General features: G+C 46.0%; 1 protein-coding gene across 2 annotated transcripts in view; it reads left to right on the forward strand.

Moving 5' to 3' along the window:
• Positions 1-22,679, forward strand: part of cpped1 (calcineurin-like phosphoesterase domain containing 1) — a 233,636-nt gene that overhangs the window by 136,827 nt on the left and 74,130 nt on the right. For both annotated transcript variants that reach the window (XM_078418303.1, XM_078418304.1), the window contains exon 3: positions 12,044-12,466. In XM_078418303.1, the coding sequence (XP_078274429.1) occupies positions 12,044-12,466 (423 nt within the window). The remainder of the gene's footprint in view (positions 1-12,043; positions 12,467-22,679) is intronic.

The raw sequence follows: 22,679 nt of genomic DNA on the forward strand, positions 1-22,679 counted from the left end.
ACCTACGCTATCCGACACACACTGAGGACAAATCACAATTATACAAAGCCAATTAACCGACAAACCTGTACCTTTGGTATGTGGGGGGAAACCGGAACACCCAGAGAAAACCCACGCAGGTCACGGGGACAACGTACAAACTCCGTTCAGACATCACCAGTAATCAGGTTCGAAGCCGCGTATCTGGCGCTGTGAGGCAGCAACTCTACCGCTATGGCACTGTACCGTCCTCACATGAATATCTGTTATCATCTCAAAACCGCAAAGTCCCTGATAATCAGTAATGTCCTTTAGAAGTCTACTGCAGTCCCTGCTGAGGTCGGGTGAGTGTGGAGCTGTACATGAGTCTGAAGCTATCCTAAGCAAGCCAAATGAATCTGCATGTGTTCACCAATGTGCCCCATAGCATTGTGATCAATCATTTTTTGCCTCTTTTTGGTCTGTTACAATAAATTTTAGTCTGGGTCTGGAAACATTGCTTCATTTGCAGACTGCATTGTTCATGTTCCTAGCCTTTGGAGTGTCATTTACTGAAAAGAAATGGATTTGTGTTTTCCAAAAGGGGTTGATTAAAAAACCTGTAAATATCCCACCAACTGGAGGATAGGCATCGTATTTTAGTTCCTCCAGCCTCCCCTCACAAAAAGTACGAAGTAAACCTTCCTTCTTCTGGCTAGCGTGGGTCATTTGCAAAATGTCAAAACAATGACAGTCAGAGGAATTGAAGTGACTGAACACAGCATTGGAAATCAAACATCTTGTCTTGAAGGCGTGGGTCATTTAACACAGGCCTTTTGATTGCTCAGCATCCACTTAGCCATCGTTACAGTGTTATCCGAGCATCACCGCCCATAACATCTGTGAATCAATTCTGACCATGTTCATGTTGTTCAGGCATTCAATCACAGGGGCGGGCTGCAGCAAATTATGCACTGGTGATATTCTCTTAATTAGTGTATAGGTCCAGGGGAAAATGGGCCAGTGTGGATGAATAACGTTAGAACATCAAGATTCTTTGTTGACTGAATATATACATTGCTAATTAGGCCAGTGATAGAGATAGATTTATCACGTTCTCGAGCAATGTATTTCATTGTGACTGACATAGTTTAAAATACACTTCTTGTTGAAAATCACACACCATTTGCCCATTTGCTCTTACAATACAACTCGAAAGCCCATGCCAGGAACCACTGGAAGCTGATTAGTTTAGTTTATTGTCACGTGTACCGAGGTACAGTGAAAAGCTTTGGACTGTACCTCGGTACACGATACGATACGATAGAACTCTTTTTATCCCAGGAGGGAAATTGATGTACCAACAGTGATAAATCACAAGATGCATGAAACGTGAAATGAAAGTGACGAGTGGAAAGGATTGGGGATGTGCAAAGATTGGGGAGGGGGGGGGGGGGAGTCAGTCTATCCCACGACAGAAGGGGGAGGGGTTGTAAAGTTTGATAGCCACAGGGAGGAAGGATCTCCTGTGGCGTTCTGTGCTGCATCTTGGTGGAACCAGTCTGTTGCTGAAGGTGCTGCTCAGGTTGGCTAGTGTGTCATGGAGGGGGTGAGCTGTGTCCAGGATGCTCCGCAGTTTGAGGAGCATCCTCCCCTCCAAGACCACCTCCCATGAGTCCAACTCCGCCCCCAGGACAGAGCCAGCTTTCCTGATGAGCTTGTTAATCCTGTTGGCGGCCATGATGAATCCACGTGACGATAAACTAAACAAACTAACTAACCTGTTTTCCTTTTTGCAAGAAACAAAACACTTATGGTAGTGAACCGTACATTTGTGTTCAAATCCCACCTTGCTCTCAATCCTCCCCAGATCTGTGAAATTCCCACTGTGTTGTCATTCTCTGTCTGATTAAGTTACTTGCCCATGGTAATCATGAAAAACAGAAGCGTACATGGCACATTTGGCCCTTCTAAGCTGCTCTGTCTTTCAGGGCCAGAGGAACTCAGCGGGTCAGGCAGCATCTGTGGAGGGAATGGAGAGATGACGTTTCGGGTTGGGACTACTTCAGACTGATAGTAGTAGGGGGGAAGAAAGCTAGAAAAGAGATGTGGGCACAGGACTAAGTCTCGAGGCCTAAAGGAGACAGAATGTCAGATAAGAAGAGAGGAGGAGTGAAATGTACAACTGGAGAGAGGTAATTGGGTGGAAAGATACAGGGGAGGGAAAGAGTGGGGATAAAAGGGGAATGGGGCACTGGGAAGGGGGGCTTTACTTGAAATTGCAGATTTTAAATGTTCATACCATTGGGATTGTAAACTACCCAAGCGGATATGAGGTGCTGTTCCTGCAGTTTGTGTGTGGCCTCACTGTGGCAGTGGAGGAGGCCCAGGACAGTATGTGTCGGAAGGAACTGCAGATGCTGGTTTAAACCGAAGGTAGACACAAAATGCTGGAGTAACTCAGCGGGACAGACGGCATCTCTGGAGAGAAGGAATGGGTGACGTTTCCGGTTAATATGGAAAAATAGAAAACCTAGAAAAATAGGTGCAGGAGTAGGCCATTCGGCCCTTCGAGCCAGCACCGCCATTCAATGTGATCATGGCTGCATTTTCCCCATATCCCTTGATTCCTTTAGCCCAAAGAGCTAAATCTAACTCTTTCTTGAAAACATCCAGTGAATTGGCCTCCACTGCCTTCTGTGGCAGAGAATTCCACAGATTCACAATCCTCTAGGTGAAAAAGTTTTTCTTCATTTCAGTCCTAAATGGCCTACCCCTTATTCTTAAACTGTGACCCCTGGTTCTGGACTCCCCCAACATCGGGAACTTTTTTCCTGCATCTAGCCTGTCCAATCCTTTAAGAATTTTATATGTTTCTATAAGATCCCCTCTCATCCTTCTAAATTCCAGTGAATACCAAGCCCAGTCGACCCATTCTTTCATCATATGTCAGTCCCGCTATCCCGGGAATTAACCTGGTGAACCTACGCTGCACTCCCTCAATAGCAAGAATGTCCTTCCTCAAACTAGGAGACCAAAACTGCATACAATACTCCAGGTGCGGCCTCACCAGGGCCCTGTAGGATTGAGGCCCTTCTTCAGACGTCCGGAGGACCAAATGCATTAGACGAGGTGGAAGAGGTGCACGTGAATCTCTATCACAACTGTCCCTACACCTCCTATCTCATTTCCTTCAAGGAACCCCGGCTGCCCTTCCAGGTGAGACACAGAGTCACCCAATGTGTTGCAACAATATGAACATTGAAGTCTCCAATTTCAGGTAATGCCCTCTACCACTGTCGAAGCCCATTTCTCCCACTATCTCTCGCCCCGCCTTCCCGTCACCCGCTCCTTTCCCTTCATGCACTCATCACGCCCATTTTCCTTTTACCCATCCTTCTCCTCCCCCAACCCTTTCCACCCATATCCCTCCCTCCACCTTTACGTTTCACGCCTCCTCTCCCCTCCTTATCTGACACCCGCCTGTCTCTTTTTCACCTATAGCCTATTGTCACTTCATTTACCCATTTGCCAAACCCCACTTGCCTGCACCCACCCATCACTTGCCAGGCTTTTGTCCAGCTCCCACCTCTCTTTCCACCTTTCTTCCCCTTACTCCAATCAGTCTAAAGAAAGGTCCCGACCAAAACATCATCTTTCCATACCCTCCACAGATGCTGCCTGACCCACTGAGTTCCTCCAGCACTTTCTGTTTTGCTCAAGATTCCAGCATCTGCAGTTTCTTTGTTTAGTTTAGAGATACAACGCCAAAACAGGCCCTTCATCCCACCGATTCCGCACCGGCCAACAATCCCCGCACACTAACACTATCCTACACACACTAGGGACAAGTTACATTTATACCAAGCCAATTAATCTACAAACCTGTACGTCTTTGGTGTGTGGGAGGAAAACAAAGATCTCGGAGAAAACCCACAAAGGATCACGGGGAGAACGTATAAACTCTGTACAGACAGCACCCGTAGTTGGGATCGATCTCCGGCGTTGCAGGCACTGTAAGGCAGCAACTCTACCGCCGCGCCACCATGGCCACCCTTGTGTCTTGTGTCTTCCTTTCATTAAGAGGATTGATCCTGTGTCGCAAGCCTACATTGTTAGCAAGAGAAAAATATATGGATACTGGCAATCTGAAATCAGACAGAAAATGCTGGAAATACTCAGCAGGGCAATCAGCAGCTGCGAGGTGAAAAGCCTAAGTTTTAGGTTGAAGGCTTTTATCAGACCTTGGAAGCAATAAAGTAAAACAGATGCAGGGAGAACAATGTGAAAGTTCAGTGATCTGATGACAGACAAGAAAGATTTAATGATTAAAAAAGGCAATGGAGCCCCCCGGTTAATCTATCTTTCAGGTATTAGTGAATAATAATAAAAAATAATAGGTCTCAGGAAGCTGTAAATGGAAATTGAATAAACCTGAAATTCCCAGAAGGAACCATGAAATCTGGAAATGCCAGACACAAAGATTAGAACATCTTTTTAACTGAAACTGTTGAACCCAGTGTTCAGTTTGAAAGGCTGCAACGTGCCTAGAGATGAGATGAGGAGCTTTTCCCCAACTTTGCAAAGAGGACAGGGCGGCACGGTGACACAGCGGTGGAGTTGCTGCCTTACTGCACTTGCAGCACCGGAGACTCCATCCTGACTACAGGTGCTGTCTGCACGGCGTTTATACCTTCTCCCCATGACCATGTGGGGTTTTTCCGAGATCTTCGGTTTCCTCCCACACTCCAAAGATGTACAGGTTTGTAGGTTAATTGGCCTTGTATGTGTAAGTTGTCCCTAATGTGTGTAGGATAGCGTTAATGTGTGGGGACCACTGGTCGGTGTGGACTCGGTGGGCCGAAGTCTCTAAACGAAACTAAAATAAACAGGAGGCCAAAATCTGAGCTCAATGTGGAGGTTATTGGAAGCTCAGTGTTAGTCTTGTAAGCAGCACCTCTTCTGAAAAACAGAAACATACTAGAATTTGGTTTCAACAATGCTCAGCTTTCAACACTGACAGGCAAACCCTTCGAATTGTTTCCACCTCAAAAGAAATGTACTCCTTCGGTAGAAACCGTCATGACTGAATATCTGCTCTCATTGGATATCACTGGGGGGATGGGTTATTATCATGCAATATCTGTAGCCAGTTAGAATGTGTGACACCATCTAATGTCTGGGATGTTTTTGAAGAAATTTAGATGAAAGAACTCAGCCTTCTTTAGAATTGCCTTTGAGAGCAATTAGACCGACAGAATTCAGAAACTGGTGGTAATGGACCTCAAGTCTCCAGGTGTAAGCTGTGCCTCCCCTTGAGGGCCGGGATATTAAGCGGCACGCTGGCGCAGCGGTGGAGTTGCTGCCTTACAGCGCTTGCAGCGCCAGAGACCCGGGTTCGATCCCCACTACGGGTGCTGTCTGTACGGAGTTTGTACGTTCTTCATGTTTTTCTCCAAGATCTTCGGTTTCCTCCCACACTCCAAAGACGTGCAGGTTTGTCGGTTAATTTGGCTTGGTACAAGTGTAAGTTGTCGCTAGTGTATGTAGGGTGGTGTTAATATGCGGCGATCACTGGTCGGTGGGCCGAAGGGCCTGCTTTCCGCCCTGTATATCTAATCTAAACTAAACTAAACTAAAGAGTGATAACAGCTTCTGCATCGCATCTCCAATGGCCCAGGTACCAAGCTGACCTCCAGAGCTGTCTGCATGGAGTTTGCACGTTCTTCCTGTGACACTGTGGATTTCCTCTGAATTCTCCAGTTTATTCCCAAGTCCCAAAGATGTGTGGGTTGCTAAGCTAATTGGCCACAATAAATTGCACTGAGGTTGCAGGTGAGTGATTACAAACTTTGGGGGAAGTAATAGGAATGAGGGGAGAATAAGAGTTCAGTTCGGTTTAGTTTATTGTCATGTGTACTGAGGTGCAGTGAAAAGCTTTTGTTGCGTGCTAACCAGTCAGCAGAAAGACAAAACATGATTACAATCGAGCCATTTACAGTGTACAGATACAGGATAAGGGAATAACATTTAGTTCAAGGTAAAGCAAGCAAAGTCCGATCAAGGATAGTCCGAGGGTTACCAATGAGGTAGATAGTAGTTTAGCACTGCTCTCTAATTGAGGTAGGATGATTCAGTTGCCTAACAACAGCTGGGAAGAAACGAGGGGTGCCAACTATCTCACTCCCAAATACGGGACAAGGTGACATCACCGCCCCGCGTCCCACCTGACCTCACTCAGCCACGTGCTCCCGCTCCACCAATGGCGGCCGCCCAGGCCCCCTTGCCTACATTGTCCGGAGCTAAAATGTCGGAAACCTAGAGTGTCGGGGCCTACAGTGTCCGGGCCTATAGCGCCCCCCAGGCCTAATATGGGACAAGGGCGGTCCCGTACGGGACAAACCAATTTAGCCCAAAATACGGGATGTCTCGGCTAATACGGGACAGTTGGCAACCCTAGAAGAAACTGACGCTGAATCTAGAGGTGTGCGTTTTCACACTTCTGACTCAAAGATGAGTGCAAGGTCAGTGCGAATGAGTGTGCAATGGTCTGCGTGGGCTTGGTAGGCTGAAGGGCTCATTTCTGTGCTTCATAACTCTTTGACCACCAATTATCTTCGGCTTTTCTGAAAGATCCAGCCAAATATGAAAGTACCATCGCAGGAAAGAAGTGAATTTATGCCATGCATTTGTGAACTAAATCAAACATTATATTTTCCTGAGCTTTATTCTTGCTTTTACTTTGGCTAAATATTACTGGTAATTCATTGAGATTTATACGAAACATTCATGTAACATGACATGAATATTATTAAAGGTAGTTGGCGTGTGTAATCAAGGCAGAATGGTGGAAACGAACACTGCTAAATGGAGCAGGCGGCCAACTCTTTAAGTTGCTGCCTGTCAGAATGGTAATTGTGTTTTGGACACAGTCCAGAGCTGGAGACTGGCTGGGAAAGGTTCATCTGCTTTAATCTGCTACTGAGCATCACCTTGACTTCCATACCCCCGCCTAAAATACCTATTGAACGGGTTCCACAGGCTTGATCCGACGACCTCAATCTGCAACCATCGCAGATCACTGGCCGCGTGACCGGCCTCATCGCACTTCCCATGACAAGAGAGACCTAGTGACCCGCCTGCATGATTCTCAACCATAGTTTAGTTTAGTTTAGAGATACAGTGCGGAAACAGGCCTTCGACACACTGGATCCGACCAGCGATCCCCACACATTAACATTATACTACATCCACTAGGGACAGTTTTTACATTTACCAAGCCAATTAACCTACAAACCTGTACGTCTTTGGAGTCCGGGAGGAAACCGAAGATCTCGGAGAAAACCCACGCAGGCCATGGGGAGAGCGTACAAACTCCATATAGACAGCACCCGTAGTCGGGATCGAACCCGGGTGTACGGCGCTGCATTCGCTGTAAGGCGGCAACTCTACCGCTGCGCCACTGTGACTTTCAGTGAAGTAGACTTATTCTACACATTATTTTTATAATTAAAAAGACTAAAGTGTTCAGAGCCACCTGTCCGTGCACTGTCGTAAGTAATAACAGTTGATTTTGAACTTTCTTCGTTTTGACCTACAGCTTTTAATATGAAACATCTTTGCTGGTCTACTTGCTATAAGTTGTGACCAGAGCCAGTTTTGCACTCTGTAATTTGAAGACCCAGATTAGTGTAATTGGAATGAACCCAGGCAACACTGAAGTTATAGAGTCATAGAGTGACACAGTGTGGAAACTAGTCCTTCGGCCCTACTTGCCCACACCAGCCAACATTTCCCAGCTACACTAGTCCCACCTGTCTGCTCTTGGTCCATATCCCTCCAAACCTGTCCTATCCATGTACCTGTCGAACTGTTTCTTAAACAATGGGATAGTCCCAGCCTTAACATAGAAAATAGAAAATAGGTGCAGGAGTAGGCCATTCGGCCCTTCGAGCCTGCACCGCCATTCAATATGATCATGGCTGATCATCCAGCTCAGTAGCCTGTACCTGCCTTCTCTCCATACCCCCTGATCCCTTTAGCAAAAAGGGCCACATCTAACTCCCTCTTAAATATAGCCAATGAACTGGCCTCAACTACCTTCTGTGGCAGAGAATTCCACAGACTCACCACTCTCTGTGTGAAGAAATGTTTTCTCATCTCGGTCCTAAAAGACTTCCCCGTTATCCTTAAGCTGTGACCCCTCGTTCTGGACTCCCCCAACATCGGGAACAATCTTCCCGCATCTAGCCTCTCCAACCCCTTAAGAATTTTATATGTTTCTATAAGATCCCCCCTCAGTCTTCTAAATTCCAGCGAGTACAAGCCCAGTCTATCCAGTCTTTCCTCATATAAAAGTCCCGCCATCCCAGGGATCAATCTGGTGAGCCTTCTCTGTACTCCCTCTAAGGCAAGAACGTCTTTCCTCAGGTTAGGAGACCAAAACTGCACACAATACTCCAGGTGCAGTCTCACCAAGGCCCTGTACAACTGCAGCAGAACCTCCCTGCTCCTAAACTCAAATCTTCTTGCTATGAATGCCAACATACCATTCGCTTTCTTCACTATCTGCTCTGGCAGCTTGTTCCGTTCCGTACACCCACCACCCTTTGCGTGAAAAAGTTACACCTCGGATTCTTATTAAATCTTTTCCCCTTCACCTTGAACCTATAATCCTTTGGTCCTCGATTTCCCTACTCTGGGCAAGAGACTCCGTGCATCTACCCGATCTATTCCTCTCATGATTTTGTACACCTATATAAGATCTCCCCTCATCCTCCTGCGCTCCAAGGAATAGAGACCCAGCCTACTCAACCTCTCCCTATATCTCACACCCTCTAGTCCTGGCAACATCTTCGTAAATCTTTTCTGAACCCTTTCAAGCTTGACAATATCTTTCCTAAAACATGATGCCCAGAACTGAACACTATATTCTAAATGTGGTCCCACACAATGTCTTATACAACTGCATCTTAGGCAACTACAACGTCTTATACAACATGACGAAGTGTGCTTGGTGTTGAAATGTACCTGGTTAAGGTTGGCTTATGTCTTCTATGGTTTACTTTACATTTTGGAATTAATCATTCTATCTCTATGCCCTTAAATGAACCGTGCTGTACTAAAAGTATTGTCATACGATACGATACGATATGATAGAACTTTATTTATCCCAGGAAGGAAATTGATCTGCCAACAGTCATAAAACACAAAATACATGAAACATTAAATTAAAGTGACGAGTGGAAAGGATTGGGGATGTGCAAAGATTGGGGAGGGGTGGGTGGGGGGGGGGTAAGTGGAGTCAGTCTATCCCATGACAGAAGGGGAAGGAGTTGTATAGTTTAAAGTCAAGCAGAGGATGTTGGAATGGATAGACACAAAATGCTGGTTCGTAACTCAGCGGGACAAGCAGCATCTCTGGATAGAAGGAATGGGTGATGTTTCAGGTCAAGACTCACTGAGTCTGAAGAAGAGCCTCGACCCAAAACGTCACCCATTCCTTCTCTCCAGAGATGCTGCCTGTCCCGCTGAGTTACTCCAGCACTATGTGTCTCTCTTCGGTGTAAACCAGCAGCTGCAGTTCCTTCTTACACATGTTGGAATAGAGATTCCATCAAATAACCTTGTACAATGCCAGCAGGTATTTGCCCCCCTGGTCAATCATCTTTTTGCCTTTGCAAACAAAGATCTCTTTTATGGAAATACTGGGAGTGAAACTCAGCTTCAGGATTGGCCCAGAGTGGCCAATCTCTGCCTTGAAGAATGGTGCAGTGCATATAATAAATAGCTGATCTGTGAGCTTTCACTTCACATTTCGCCAAAGGGGCATTTCACCAACATTGTCTCCTTTAAATTATGCAATCATCATGCTTGTGCATATTTGTCCATATGTTTACGGTTGGAGTATTAAAGTAATTGCATTATTGGGTCAGTAGAAGGCCTGATCTAATGATTTCAATTCCCACCTCACCAGCTGAGTCATTTAAATTCAGTTAAATAAATTTACTAATTAAATTAATCTGGAAATCAGTGTTAGTATCAGCGACCATGAAACCGCAGAATACTATTTAAAACCCCCATCTGCTTCATTAGTATCTTAAGGGAATGAAATCTGTTGTCCTGACCCGTTTTGGTCTGTATATTATTCCATATCCACGGCAACAGCTGAACTCTTCATTGCCCCCTGAAATTGCCCAAGCATCACAAGTACCCACCAGTTTCCCAAGCAGAATTAGGGATGGAATAAACGCAGTTTTCCAGTCATGCCCACATACTGTGAAAAATCTTGTGCTGCAATGGCTCAGTGGTAGAGTTGCAGCCTTACAGCGCCAGAGACCCGGGTTCCATCCTGACTACGGGTGCTGTCGGTACGGCGTTTGTATGCACTCCCCGTGACCTTTCGTGGGTTTTCTCCGAGATCTTCGGTTTTTCTCCCACACTCCAAAGACGTACAGGTTTGTAGGTTAATTGGCCTGGTATAATTGGGGAAAAAATTGTCCCTAGTGTGTGTAGGATTGTGTTAGTGTGCGGGGATCGCTGGTCGGTGGGCCGAAGGGCCTGTTTCCACGCTGTATCTCTAAATCAAACTAAACAATTAAAAAGAAAGTTAATCAGAACAAAGATAGGACATAGTTGGAGACAGGAAGAATAGTGGGAGAACTGGGAAGTGGGAGGGGATAGAGAGGGAAGGAAGGCAGGAACTATCTGAAGTTAAAGAAGTCAATTTTCATACCGCTGGGGTGTAAACTATCCACTAATCTTCCTGTCTCCGACCATATTCTATCCTTGTCCCGCGCCCTCCCCTGACATCAGTCTGAAGAAGGGTCTCGACCCAAAACGTCACCCATTCCTTCTCTCCAGAGATGCTGCCTGTCCCGCTGAGTTACTCCAACATTTTGTGTCTACCTTCGATTTAAACCAGCATCTGCAGTTTTATTTCCCACACCACTCTTCTTAACAAGGTCAGAACATTGGTTACACCATCAGTATAAATGATACGGAGATGTTCATAAGTGATAGGAAAAGAATTAGGCCAGTCGGCCCATCAAGTCTACTCTGCCATTCAATCATGGCTGATCTATCTCTCCCTTCCAACCCCATTCTCCTGCCTTCTCCCCATAACCCCTGACACCCGTACTAATCAAATAATAAGTGTGAGGTTTGTACATTCTGCCTGTGACCTTGTGGATGTTATCTGGGTGAATTAGTTTCTTCCTACATCCCAAAGACATGCAGATCGGTGTATTAATTGGGCCACTGTAAATCACACCTATTGAGTAGATGAATGGTAGAATCTGAAGGTGGTTGATGAGAATATGCTGCTGAATTTAAAAAAGGGATTCATTGAGGATGAGTGTAAATGGGTGGTTGATGGTCGGAGCGGACTTGATGAGGGGCCTGTTTCGGTGCTGTGTGACCCTACAGGTCTAGGTAGTCGCACTAGGAATTGGAACTATCTTCGAGATATTAGTGAATAATAAAAAACACATCTCAGGAAGCTGTAAATGGACGTTGAATAAAACTGAATTTCCGAAAAGAATCTATCCATCTCTGCCATAAAAATATCCATTGACAGCCTTCTGTGGCAACGAATTCCACCGATTCACCACCCTCTGACTGAAGGAATGTCCTTTATTTCTGAGACTATAATCTCTGGTCCAAGACTCTCCCACGAATGGAAACATCCTCTCCACATCCACTCCACCCAGGCCTTTCACTGTTCGGTAAGTTTCAATGAGGTCCCCCTTAAACTCCAGCGAGTACAGGCCCAGTTCTACACTTAACGATGCATATTCCGAATGGAAACTGGCAGATACAGTCTCTTCTGTATCTCTCCTGAATTTAATTTCCACCAGAGTCAATGGAAATTTTTAAAAAATGAGAAGCGTTTGAAACTGGAACCTGCAAAAGAGCAGCCAATTTTAGACAAATGCACCAAGATACGATCGATCCAGCTGCCAGAGGGGCGATCTTGCAGCAGTTTAAATCGGACCTCTCTCCACAATTTATAAGTCACGGTGTTTAAATAAAAGGGAGAAATGATTTTGCATCAGTCCTGATTTTACTTTTTTACAATTTCCAGGTACTCTTTGGCACAAGGAGCAAAAACGTGACCTCAAGGAAGTCCTGAAATGTACAGACCCCGACATCCCATTGGTTTTTGTCAGCGGCAACCATGACATCGGCAACACCCCAACCGCAGACACCATCCTGAAGTACTGCAAGAGCTGGGGCGATGACTACTTCAGCTTCTGGGTCGGCGGGGTATTGTTTCTCGTGCTGAACTCTCAGTTTTTCCACGACGCCTCCAGTTGCCCCGAGTTAAAAAAGGCCCATGACCAGTGGCTGAACGCACAGCTTGCTGCAGCCCAGTGCAAGAAGAGCAAGCACGTGATTGTGTTCCAGCACATCCCCCTCTTTCTCCACCACCCTGACGAAGAAAATGGATACTTTAACCTTGAAAAGTCTTTACGGCTGGATCTTCTGCAGAGATTTCAGAAAGCAGGTATAGTGCGTTTCAATAGACAATAGGTGCAGGAGTAGGCCATTCGGCCCTTCGAGCCAGCACCGCACGGTTTCCTTTCTTCTGTATGTGGCTTCCGTTGTTCCTTTAAGATAATGATGTAGCTAGCAATAGCTGAGAAGCATGAGCAGAGGATTTTTCTTTGGGTGTCTGCCGGATGTGCATCAAGTCCCTTAGATACTTTGTGCCTTTGAGAAGAAACCTTATATTGCCCATGCCGGCTCTTTGCATGTCTTGTGTGCATGGCTCAGGCCATCCTCTCTCCCTCCCTCCCTCCCTCCCTCCCTCCATCCCTCGCTAAGCTTTTGTTTTGGAGTTTTCGAGGTGGAAATTGAGACATCCGCTGCTATGGCATGGGAGGGGATATGTTGCTCGGACATTAACAAGCCTCGTTCAGCTGCCGATCACTAAAGCCTGTGCCAGCGAATATTCCATCATTACCTTCCCCTTGCGTGCTCCAGTTCCCCTCTCCTCTCCCCGGCCGGTTCAGCGTCTTCCCCACGCCGCCCAGAGTCCAGCGGCATCGGCGGCCGTCGGAGGCGGGGGGGGGGGGGGGGGCGGGGGGGCGGGGGGGGGGGGGGGGGGGGGGGGGAGATCTTGGTGAATTGGGACGAGAATAATCCTGAATCCTGACAACTTATTCTTAAGAAACGCTTAGGAAGGAACTGCAGATGCTGGTTTACCCCGAAGATAGACACAAAATGCAGGAGTGACTCAGCATCTGGGGAGAAGCAATGGGTGACGTTTCAGGTCGAGGCCCTTCTTCAGGACCTTAATTTTTCCAAATTCTTAAGAAATCTTTGTTGTCAGAAGGGAGTTATTTGGCTATTCCAACCTATTGACTTTATTTCGATCGTATTTATAAATTATTTTAAATAATTTTCACCATGGGGTCAGAAGCAAAGGACTGCTGCTTCATCAGGCAAGAGGTCTTTGAGCAGCGTAACTGCCCAGTATTGCAGAGTGCATAAAGCACCGTGTTTGAGGGGGTGCGGTTAATTCTGTGCCGATGCTTTTCCTAGCTCTGCCGTTTACTGCACTGGCATCTTGGTGAATTGGGACGGGAATAATATTATTTTGTGCAAACTGTTGACATTTCCGAAAGTTAAACTGTACTATATTATCTACTGCAGGCTCGTTCAGAATCCCAAATGGATTCTGTTTTGGCAACAAAAATGAACTTTTATTTCAGTTGAGGCTTATTTCCCAATGCAATCTGATCATTGAAGATATTTTCTGTCTCTGTTACTAACAGATCAGATTTATCTCAAGACTATCTGGGTCCGTAATATTACATTTATAAAATACTAGACCAAGTGGACTCGGTGGGCCCAAACCTCTCTTGCATTGGTGCAGCACCCTCTCCTCCCCCTCCCCTCCCCTCCCCCTTCTCCCCCTCTCCCTCCCTTCCCCCTCCCTCTCCCCTCCCCTCCTCCTCCCCACTCCCCTCCCCCTCCCCCCCCTCCCAGCCTTCCCATCCTCCCCTCCCCCTTCCCCTCCCTCCCCTCTCCCCCTCCCCTCCACCCCCTCCCCCTTCACCCCCCTTCTCCCCACCCTCTCCCCCTCCCCCTCACTCTCCACCCCTCGGGAGGTGGTGCCTCTCCCACTGACGGCCCTCGGGTCGATGCTGCTGGACTCTTTTCCGCCTCCGACGGCCGCCGATGCCGCTGAACTCTAGGCGGCGTGGGGAAGACGCTGAACCGGCCGGGGAGAGGAGGGGGGACAGTGGAGCCGAGGGCAGGCCCAGCGCCAGGCCTCGGCCTCCACCTCCACCAACGCCCGGCCTCACCGCCGCTGCTGCTGCGGCCCACCTCAGGCTCACGGTTACCCGGTCACATCCAGGCGCTGGCCCAGCCTCCGGCTGCTTCCCCCGGCACCAAGCCTGGCTCTCCCTCCACTACGGAGCCGGCAAACCCGCTCCCAAGAGACAGGTGGCCGAGCCCTGCTCGTACCTGAGATCAACGGGCCCCCAACTGCGCGTTTGTTCTGCGCACGCGTGGATGCGGTGGCCATCTTATGTAAGTACCAGATCAACAGGCCCCAACTACGCGCATGCATCTTTTAAATTTTTTTAAAATGTGAATAACTTAAAAAATATAACACCAATTTCAATGAAACTTCTTCTATAGGACCACGGGACGACGGTAAGGTGGGCCTAAAATTGTCGCGCTATCGTGTACCGTTTTGGCTGTAGTTCAGGAACAAGCAAATAAACAAGAGTTTTAGTATATAGATATCTGAATGGCATAAGGAAACTGTAGTCAGGTTTAGTGGAATGAGCAGATAGGCAGTATGTACATGCAACACAACATTGGAGCAGGTAATTAGTAGGCAAGGGGAATGGTGGTCTTTCTTACACAGGGGAAAAGTACTAGAGGCTGGCAGTCTTGCCATATTTGAATGAGGCTGTGGCAAGATTACACTGGGAGTACTGTCCATTCTTTCTTCCCAGCTGTTATCAGGAAACTGAGTCATCCGGCCACAACCAGAGAGAACTACCATTTACCTCTTTGACGACTGTCGAACTATCCTTGATTGGACTTGGCTGGATTTACCTTATTCCCTTATCAAGTAGACACAAACTGCTGGAGTAACTCAGCGGGACAGGCATCATCTCCGGAGAGAAGGAATGGGAGACGTTTCGGGTCGAGATCCTCCTTCAGACCCTTCTCTCCAGAGATGCTGCCTGTCCCGCTGAGTTACTCCAGCATTTTGTGTCTATCTTCAATTTAAACCAGCATCTGCAGTTCTTTCCTACACATTCCCTTATCAAGTATTGCTACACTGCAAATGGGTCGATTCTAATCATGTATTGTCTTTCAGCTAAATGGTTAGCACGCAACAAAAGCTTTTCACTGTACCTCGTTACACGTGACAATAAACTAAACTGAACTGTTTCAGTCACTGTTTCGAATGAAAGACATGCCTGTCTTGAGTGTATTCCAGAGAAGGTTTACTAGATCGATCCCTGGCTTCTTATAAAGAAATGAGTTTGTTGGATCTCCACTCACAGGTATTTAAAAGAATGATTGGTGAATTTATTGGAGCATGTAAGATTATGAGCATAATTGGAAGCCTAGTAATGACAGGATAGATGATGCTGTGAGGATATTTCCCTTTGTGCGGGGTCGAGAGATGGGGGCGTAGTTTCAGGATGAAGGGTCACTACCAGGAAATATTTGAGGATGTGTGATCTTTATCCCAGACAGCTGAGATGCTGAGTCATTAAGAATATTCAAGGTAAAAGTGAGGCTTTAGAATATAAGGGAATGAAAGATCATTGGAAACAGGCAAGAAATGGATCTGAGGGTATTGATCAGATATGACACATCAACTGGGAAAACAGACTCAAGGAGATGATTGGCCTTTTTCTGTTTCAGTATTCTTATTGAATGTATGGATGTGTGTGAATGGACATCCCGAGGAAGAGATACGTTGTTAATGTGAAGACAAATGCAGTGGAGTGTGAGTGAACAGTGACCCAGTGGTTCAGATTTGTGTGTTTCTGAAAGTAAAAATACAAAGCAAAAATACATAGCTTTTCCAAGTGTCACAGAGTACAAGAACAGATGACCAATGATGAATCATACCGAATGATGCACAGGCCACAATTGAGACAAAATGACCCCATTTTGTTTTCTTCCTGGACATGGTGCAAAGGTACATGTGGTGGGCAAGAGGTAAATTCAATGGGCAGGGAGTCCAAAGACAAGTTTAGTTTTAGTTTAGTTTGGAGATACAGCGCGGAAACAGGCCCTTTCGGCCCCCCCCCCGGGTCCGCGCCGACCAGCGATTGCCGCACATTAACACTATCCTACACCCACTAGGGACAATTTTTTGTTTTTTTTACATTTACCAAGCCAATTGACCTACATACCAATTAATCTACATACCTGTACATCTTTGGAGTGTGGGAGGAAACCGAAGATCACGGAGAAAACCCACGCAGATCATGGGGAGAACGTACAAACTCGGTACAGACAGCACCCGTAGTCAGGATCGAACCCGGGTCTCCGGCGCTGCATTCGCTGTAGGGCAGAAACCTTACCGCTGCGCCACCGTGAATGGTACACACAAATGCAAATAGCAGCGCTGTTGCCTCACACCTGCGCACCCTGATTCAAATCTGGTCTTTTATGGTCTCTGGGTGGAGTTTGCATGTTCTCCCTGTGACCACATGCAGTTATTTGAGCATGCAGTGGTTTCCTCACGCATCCTAAAGATATGCTGGCTAATAGACCACCGTAAATTGTCTCGTGTGTTTGGATGAGTGGTAGAATCTGGGGCGTTGATGGAATTGGAGTCACAGAGTCTTACGGTACGAAACAAGCCCTTTGCTCCAACCCGTCTATGCCGACCCAGGTCCAAGCTGGTCCTGTCTGCTCATGTATTCCTCTCCATGTACCTATTCAAATGCATTTTGGATGTAGTTGTTGTACCTGCCTCAGCTACTTCATCTGGTAGCTCATCATATTTGCCCACTACCCTCTGTGTGAAAACGCTGCCCCCCAGGTTCCTATTTAATCTTTCCCCTCTCACCTTAAACTAATGCCTTCTAGATCTTGATTCCTTTACTCTTGGTAAAAGACTGCAATCTATTGCCCTCATAATTTTATATATCTCTTTAAGATCAAGCCTCAGCCTCCTGTCGAGTAAAGTCGTAGCCTGCCCAACCTTTCCTGATAGCATTAACACTTGAATTCTGGCAACATCTTGGTAAATCTTATCTACACTCTTTCCGAACGGCACAATACTCCAAGTGCGGTTTCACCAATGCATTGTGCAACTGTAATATAATGTCTCAACTTCCATACTCAGTTCCCTGACTGATGAAGGCCAAAGTGCAAAAAAATATTTTTCAACACCTATCTACCTGTGATGCCACTTTCAGGAAACTATGTGCTTGCATTCCTAAGACAGACACAAAAAGCTGGAATAACTCAGCGGGCCAAGCAGCATCTCTGGAGAGAATGGGTGACATTTGGGCCGAGACCCTTCTTCAGACCCGACTCGAAGATTCAAAACTCAGTCTCGACCTGAAACACAGCCCATTCCTTCTCTCCAGAGATGCTGCCTGTCCCGCTGAGTTACTCCAGCTTTTTGTGTCTATCTTTGGTTTAAACCAGCATCTGCTGTTCCTTCCTGCAGATTTTGTCTCCTTGCATTCCTAGATCCCTCTGCTCGACAACACTCCCCAGGGCCTTACCATTCATTGTGAAGATCCCGACCTGGTTTGACTTCCCAAAATACAATATCTCACATTTATCTGGATTAAACTCCATGTGCCACTCCTTGGCCCACTCGCTCAGTGATCAAGATCCTGCTGTAGTTCTTGATAATGATCTTTACTGTGTAGGAAATGTGTAGGAAGGAACCGTCTAAAGAAGGTTCTCGACCCAAAACGTCACCCATTCCTTCTCTCCAGAGATGCTACCTGTCCCGCTGAGTTACTCCAGCATTTTCTGTCTATTTTTACTGCCGATGTTACCACCTATCTGGTATCATCTGCAAACTTATGAATAATGCATTATCCCTTCTCATTCCAATCACTGATACAGATAGGTGGGAAATAGGTGCAGGAGCAGGCCATTCGGCCCTTCAAGCCAGCATCGCTATTCAATGTGATCGTGGCTGATCATCCATAATCAGTACCCCGTTCCTGCATTCTTCCCATGTCCCTTGATTCCGCTATCCCGAAGAGCTCTATCTAATTTGCTTTTGAATGCATCCCGTGAATCGGCTCCCACTGCCTTCTGAGGCAGAGAATTCCACAAATTCACAACTCTGTGTGAATAAGTTTTTCCTCATCTCCGTTCTAAATGGCCTACCCCTTGTTCTTAAACTGTGGCCCCTGGTTCTGAACTCCCCCAACATCGGGAACATGTTTTCTGCATCTAGCGTGTCCAATCCCTTAATCATTTTACATGTTTCTATAAGATCTCCTCTCATCCTTCTAAATTCCAGTGTATACAAGCCCAGTCGCTCCATTCTTTCATCATATGACAGTCCCGCCATCCCGGCTATTAACCTTGTGAACCTACGCTGCACTCCCTCAATAGCAAGAACGTCCTTTCTCAAATTAGGAGACCAAAACTGCACACACTAATCCAGGTGTGGTTTCACCAGGGCCCTGCACAACTGCAGAAGGACCTCTTTGCTCCTATACTCAAATCCTCTCGTGATGAAGACCAACATGCCGTTAGCTTTCTTCACTGCCTGCTCTACCTGCATGCTTACTTTCACTGACTGATGTACAAGCACACTCATATCTCATTGTACTTCCCATTTTCCTAATCTGACACCATTCAGATAATAATCTACCTCCTTGTTCTTGCCACCAAAGTGGATAACCTCTCATTTATCCACATTATATTGCATCTGCCATGCATCTGCCCACTCACCCAACCTATCCAAGTCACCCTGCATCCTCATAGCATCCTCTTCACAGTTCACACTGCCACCCAGCTTTGTGTCATCTGCAAATTTGCCAATGTTACTTTTAATTCCTTCATCTAAATCATTAATATATATTGTAAATAGCTGCAGTCCCAGCACTGGGCCTTGCGGCACCCCACTAGTCACTGCCTGCCATTCTGAAAGGGACCCACTAATCCCTACTCTTTGTTTCCTGTCTGCCAACCAACTTTCTATCCATGTCAATAGCCTACCCCCAATTCCATGTGCTCTAATTTTGCCCACTAATCGCCTGTTTGATACCTTCTCAAAGGCTTTCTAATTGTCCAGATACATCCGCAAAAAATTCCAGAAGATTAGCTAAGCAAGATTTCCTCTTCGTAAATCCATGCTGACTTGGACCGATCCTGTTACTGCTATCCAAATGCTCCGCTATTACATCTTTAATAATCTACTCCAGCATTTTCCCCACCACCGATAACTGGTCAATAATTCCTTGCTTTTTCTCTCCCTCCTTTCTTAAAAAGTGGGATAACATTAGCTACCCTCCAATCCACAGGGACTGATCCAGAATCTATAGAACATTGGAAAATGATCACCAATGCATCCACAATTTCTAGAGCCTCCTCCCTGGGATGCAGACCATCAGGCTCTGGGGATTTATCAGCCTTCAGTCCCACCAGTCTACCCAACACCATTTTCTGACTAATGTGAATTTTCTTCAGTTCCTCCTTCACCCTAGATCCTCTGTCCCCTAGTACATCTGGGAGATTGTGTCTTCCTTCGTGAAGACCGAACCAAAATAGCTGTTCAACTCGTCTGCCATTTCCTTGTTCCCATAATAAAAATTTGCCTGTTTCTGTCTTCAAGGGACCCACATTTGTCTTAACTAATCTTTTCCTTTTCACATACCTAAAGAAACTTTTACTATCCTCCTTTATATTCATGGCTAGCTTACCTTCGTACTTCATCTTTTCTCCCCGTATTGCCTTTTTAGTTCCCTTCTGTTGATCTTTAAAAGTTTCCCAATCCTCTGGCTTCCCGCTCATCTTTCTATGTTATACGACTTCTCTTTTAGTTTTATACTGTCCCTGACTTCCCTTGTCAGCCATGGTCGCCTCTTACTCCCCTCAGAATCTTTCTCCTCTTTGGAATGAAATGATCCTGCATCTTCTGGATTATTCCCAGAAATACCTGCCATTGTTGTTCCACTGTCATCCCTGCTATGGTCCCTTACCAGTCAACTTTGGCTAGCTCCTCCCTCATGCCTCCATAGTCCCCTTTGTTCAAATGCAATATTGACACTTCTGATTTTACCTTCTCCCTCTCAAATTGCAGATTAAAACATCATATTATAGTCACTACCTCCAAATGGTTCCTTTACCTAGAGTTCCCTTATCAAATCCGATTCATTACACTAAATCTAGAATTGCCTTCTCCCTGGTAGGCTCCAGTATAAGCTGCTCTAAGAATCCATCTTGGAGGCACTCCACAAATTCCCTTTCTTGGGGTCCAGTACCAACCTGATTTTCCCAGTCTACCTGCATATTGAAATCTCCCATAACCACCATAGCATTACCTTTGTTAAATGCTAATTTTAGCTCTTGATGCAACTTGCACCCTATTTCCAGGCTACTGTTTGGAGGCCTGTAGATAACTCCCATTAGGCTTTTTTTTGCCCTTACAATTTCTCAGTTCTATCCACAATGACTCTCCATCTTCTGATTCTATGTCACCCCTTGCAAGGGACTGGGTCCATTGCTATGTCAAACAGCAATGGACCCAGCACCTGTCCCAAGGCACACCAGTAGTCACAGGCCTTCAGTCCCCAATAAACAACCATCCACTACCACCCTCTGCTTCCTACCATGAAGTTAGTTCTGTATCCAGTTAGTTAGCTCTCCCTGGATCCCATGCGACCTAACCATCCAGAGCAGCCTACTTAGCAATTGTCTTCTCTAACTTCAAATCACCCTTGCTTTCCCTCTCTCGCTATCCCCTCCCCCTTCCCAGTTCTCCCACCAGTCTTACTATCTCCGACTACATTATATCTCTGTCCCGCCTACTCTCCTGACATCAGTCTGAAGAAGGGTCTCGACCCGAAACGTCACCCATTCCTTCTCTCCAGAGATGCTGCCTGACCCGCTGTGTTACTCCAGCATTTTGTGTCTACCTGGCGCAATAAATGGACCTGGTTCACTATTCTTTGGCATGGCTTTTTGGAGCTCCTGGGGTTGCACGTGCATGCAAGACAGCAACAGGTTGAAACTTGGAGATAAACTACTTCCTGGAGGATTCTTGGGGAGTTATGAAATGTCCCAAACTCCAAGAATGTACTTTGCACTCACAACCAAGACCATTTGAACTGATGCATCAATGTAAGCAAAATAAATAATGATGCATTACCGTTTCAACGTGGGGATTGGGTAGTATCCCTTAGAACAGGGATCTTGTATTTGCAGTAAATTATGAAAAACTGATCAATGAACACAGTGTGTCAGTCTGGTGGCAACAAAGGACTTCTCGAAGAACGAAATTAATTGTAAGTCATTAAAATGCACACCGAACAGCTTGACAAGGCCCCTCGGTCGGTACAAAGTAACTGAGCTTTTGACAGCCCTATTAATGTAAAATTAAAGAAGGGAAAGAATAATCGTAATGAAAGTCTCATGAATTATGGGCATATTTCACAATGCAGTTGGTTCCATTGGGAGTAAATTTAAAGCTATTGTAAGTGTAATAGTTGATGGCAGCACAATGCAGCACAGAGTGCAAAGTCCTGTGTCTGGATGGTATCAATACCTTCGAAATAAACAGTGGGGGAGATCAGAGCACATTGTTGGGAATAAAGATTTCCCCCAACATGCAGTGCATTGATTTCTGTGAAACGGACTGTTTTTGCTTCAATGCATTTCACCTTCAGCTTGCAGGATTTATTGGAGGTGGTGTTTGATTACTGTTCCCAAGGTGATTCCATTATCTAGCACGGTATCCTCTAGCCGCACTATCTACATTACTAACTCGGTTGTAAATCATGAAGGATTCCGTTGACTCTTTGGACTTTTGCAAGTTCAGTAGAATGTCAGGAAAGAGAATGAACAGTCCGGCCATGTGGCAGCTTCACAAATTGGGAGTCAGGAGTACAAGTACCTGCTCTCTGCTGAGCGTGATGAATTATTAAACATGTGCACTGAAGGGTCTTCATTACGTGTAAATAGACTTTGAATTCCTTGTGTTTGATTTTATTTTAAAAATTCAGATGGTGTTAGTTCAAAAGATTGCGATGGCTTGGTTCTTGGTTTCAGTTGCTCGCCTTGGTTCCTTTTGATTTGACTTGAAGAATGTTTAGTTTTGTTTTAGTTTAGTTCGGACGACACAATAGTGCACTGGTAGAGTTGCTGCCTTACAATGCTTGCAGCGCCGGAGACCTGGGTTCAATCCCGACTAAGGGCGCCGTCTGTACGGAGTTTGCACGTTCTCCCCGTGACCTGCGTGGGTTTTCTCCGAGATCTTCGGTTTCCTCCCACACTCCAAAGACGTACAGGTTTGTAGGTAAATTGCTTAGTTAAAGTGTAAATTGTCCCCAGTGTGTGTAGGATAGTGTTAATGTGCAGAGGTCGCTAGTCAGTGCGGACTCGATGGGCTGATGGGCCTGTTTCCACGCTGTATCTCTAAACTAAACTAAACATTTGTTTTGTTTATTATCGAGGTACAGTGAAAAACTTTCGTTGTAGTGCAATCCAGTCAAAGAAAGAATATACATGATTACAATCAAGCCGTC

The sequence above is a fragment of the Rhinoraja longicauda genome, chromosome 21 (assembly GCF_053455715.1).
Source record: "Rhinoraja longicauda isolate Sanriku21f chromosome 21, sRhiLon1.1, whole genome shotgun sequence".
Lineage (NCBI taxonomy): Eukaryota > Metazoa > Chordata > Chondrichthyes > Rajiformes > Arhynchobatidae > Rhinoraja > Rhinoraja longicauda.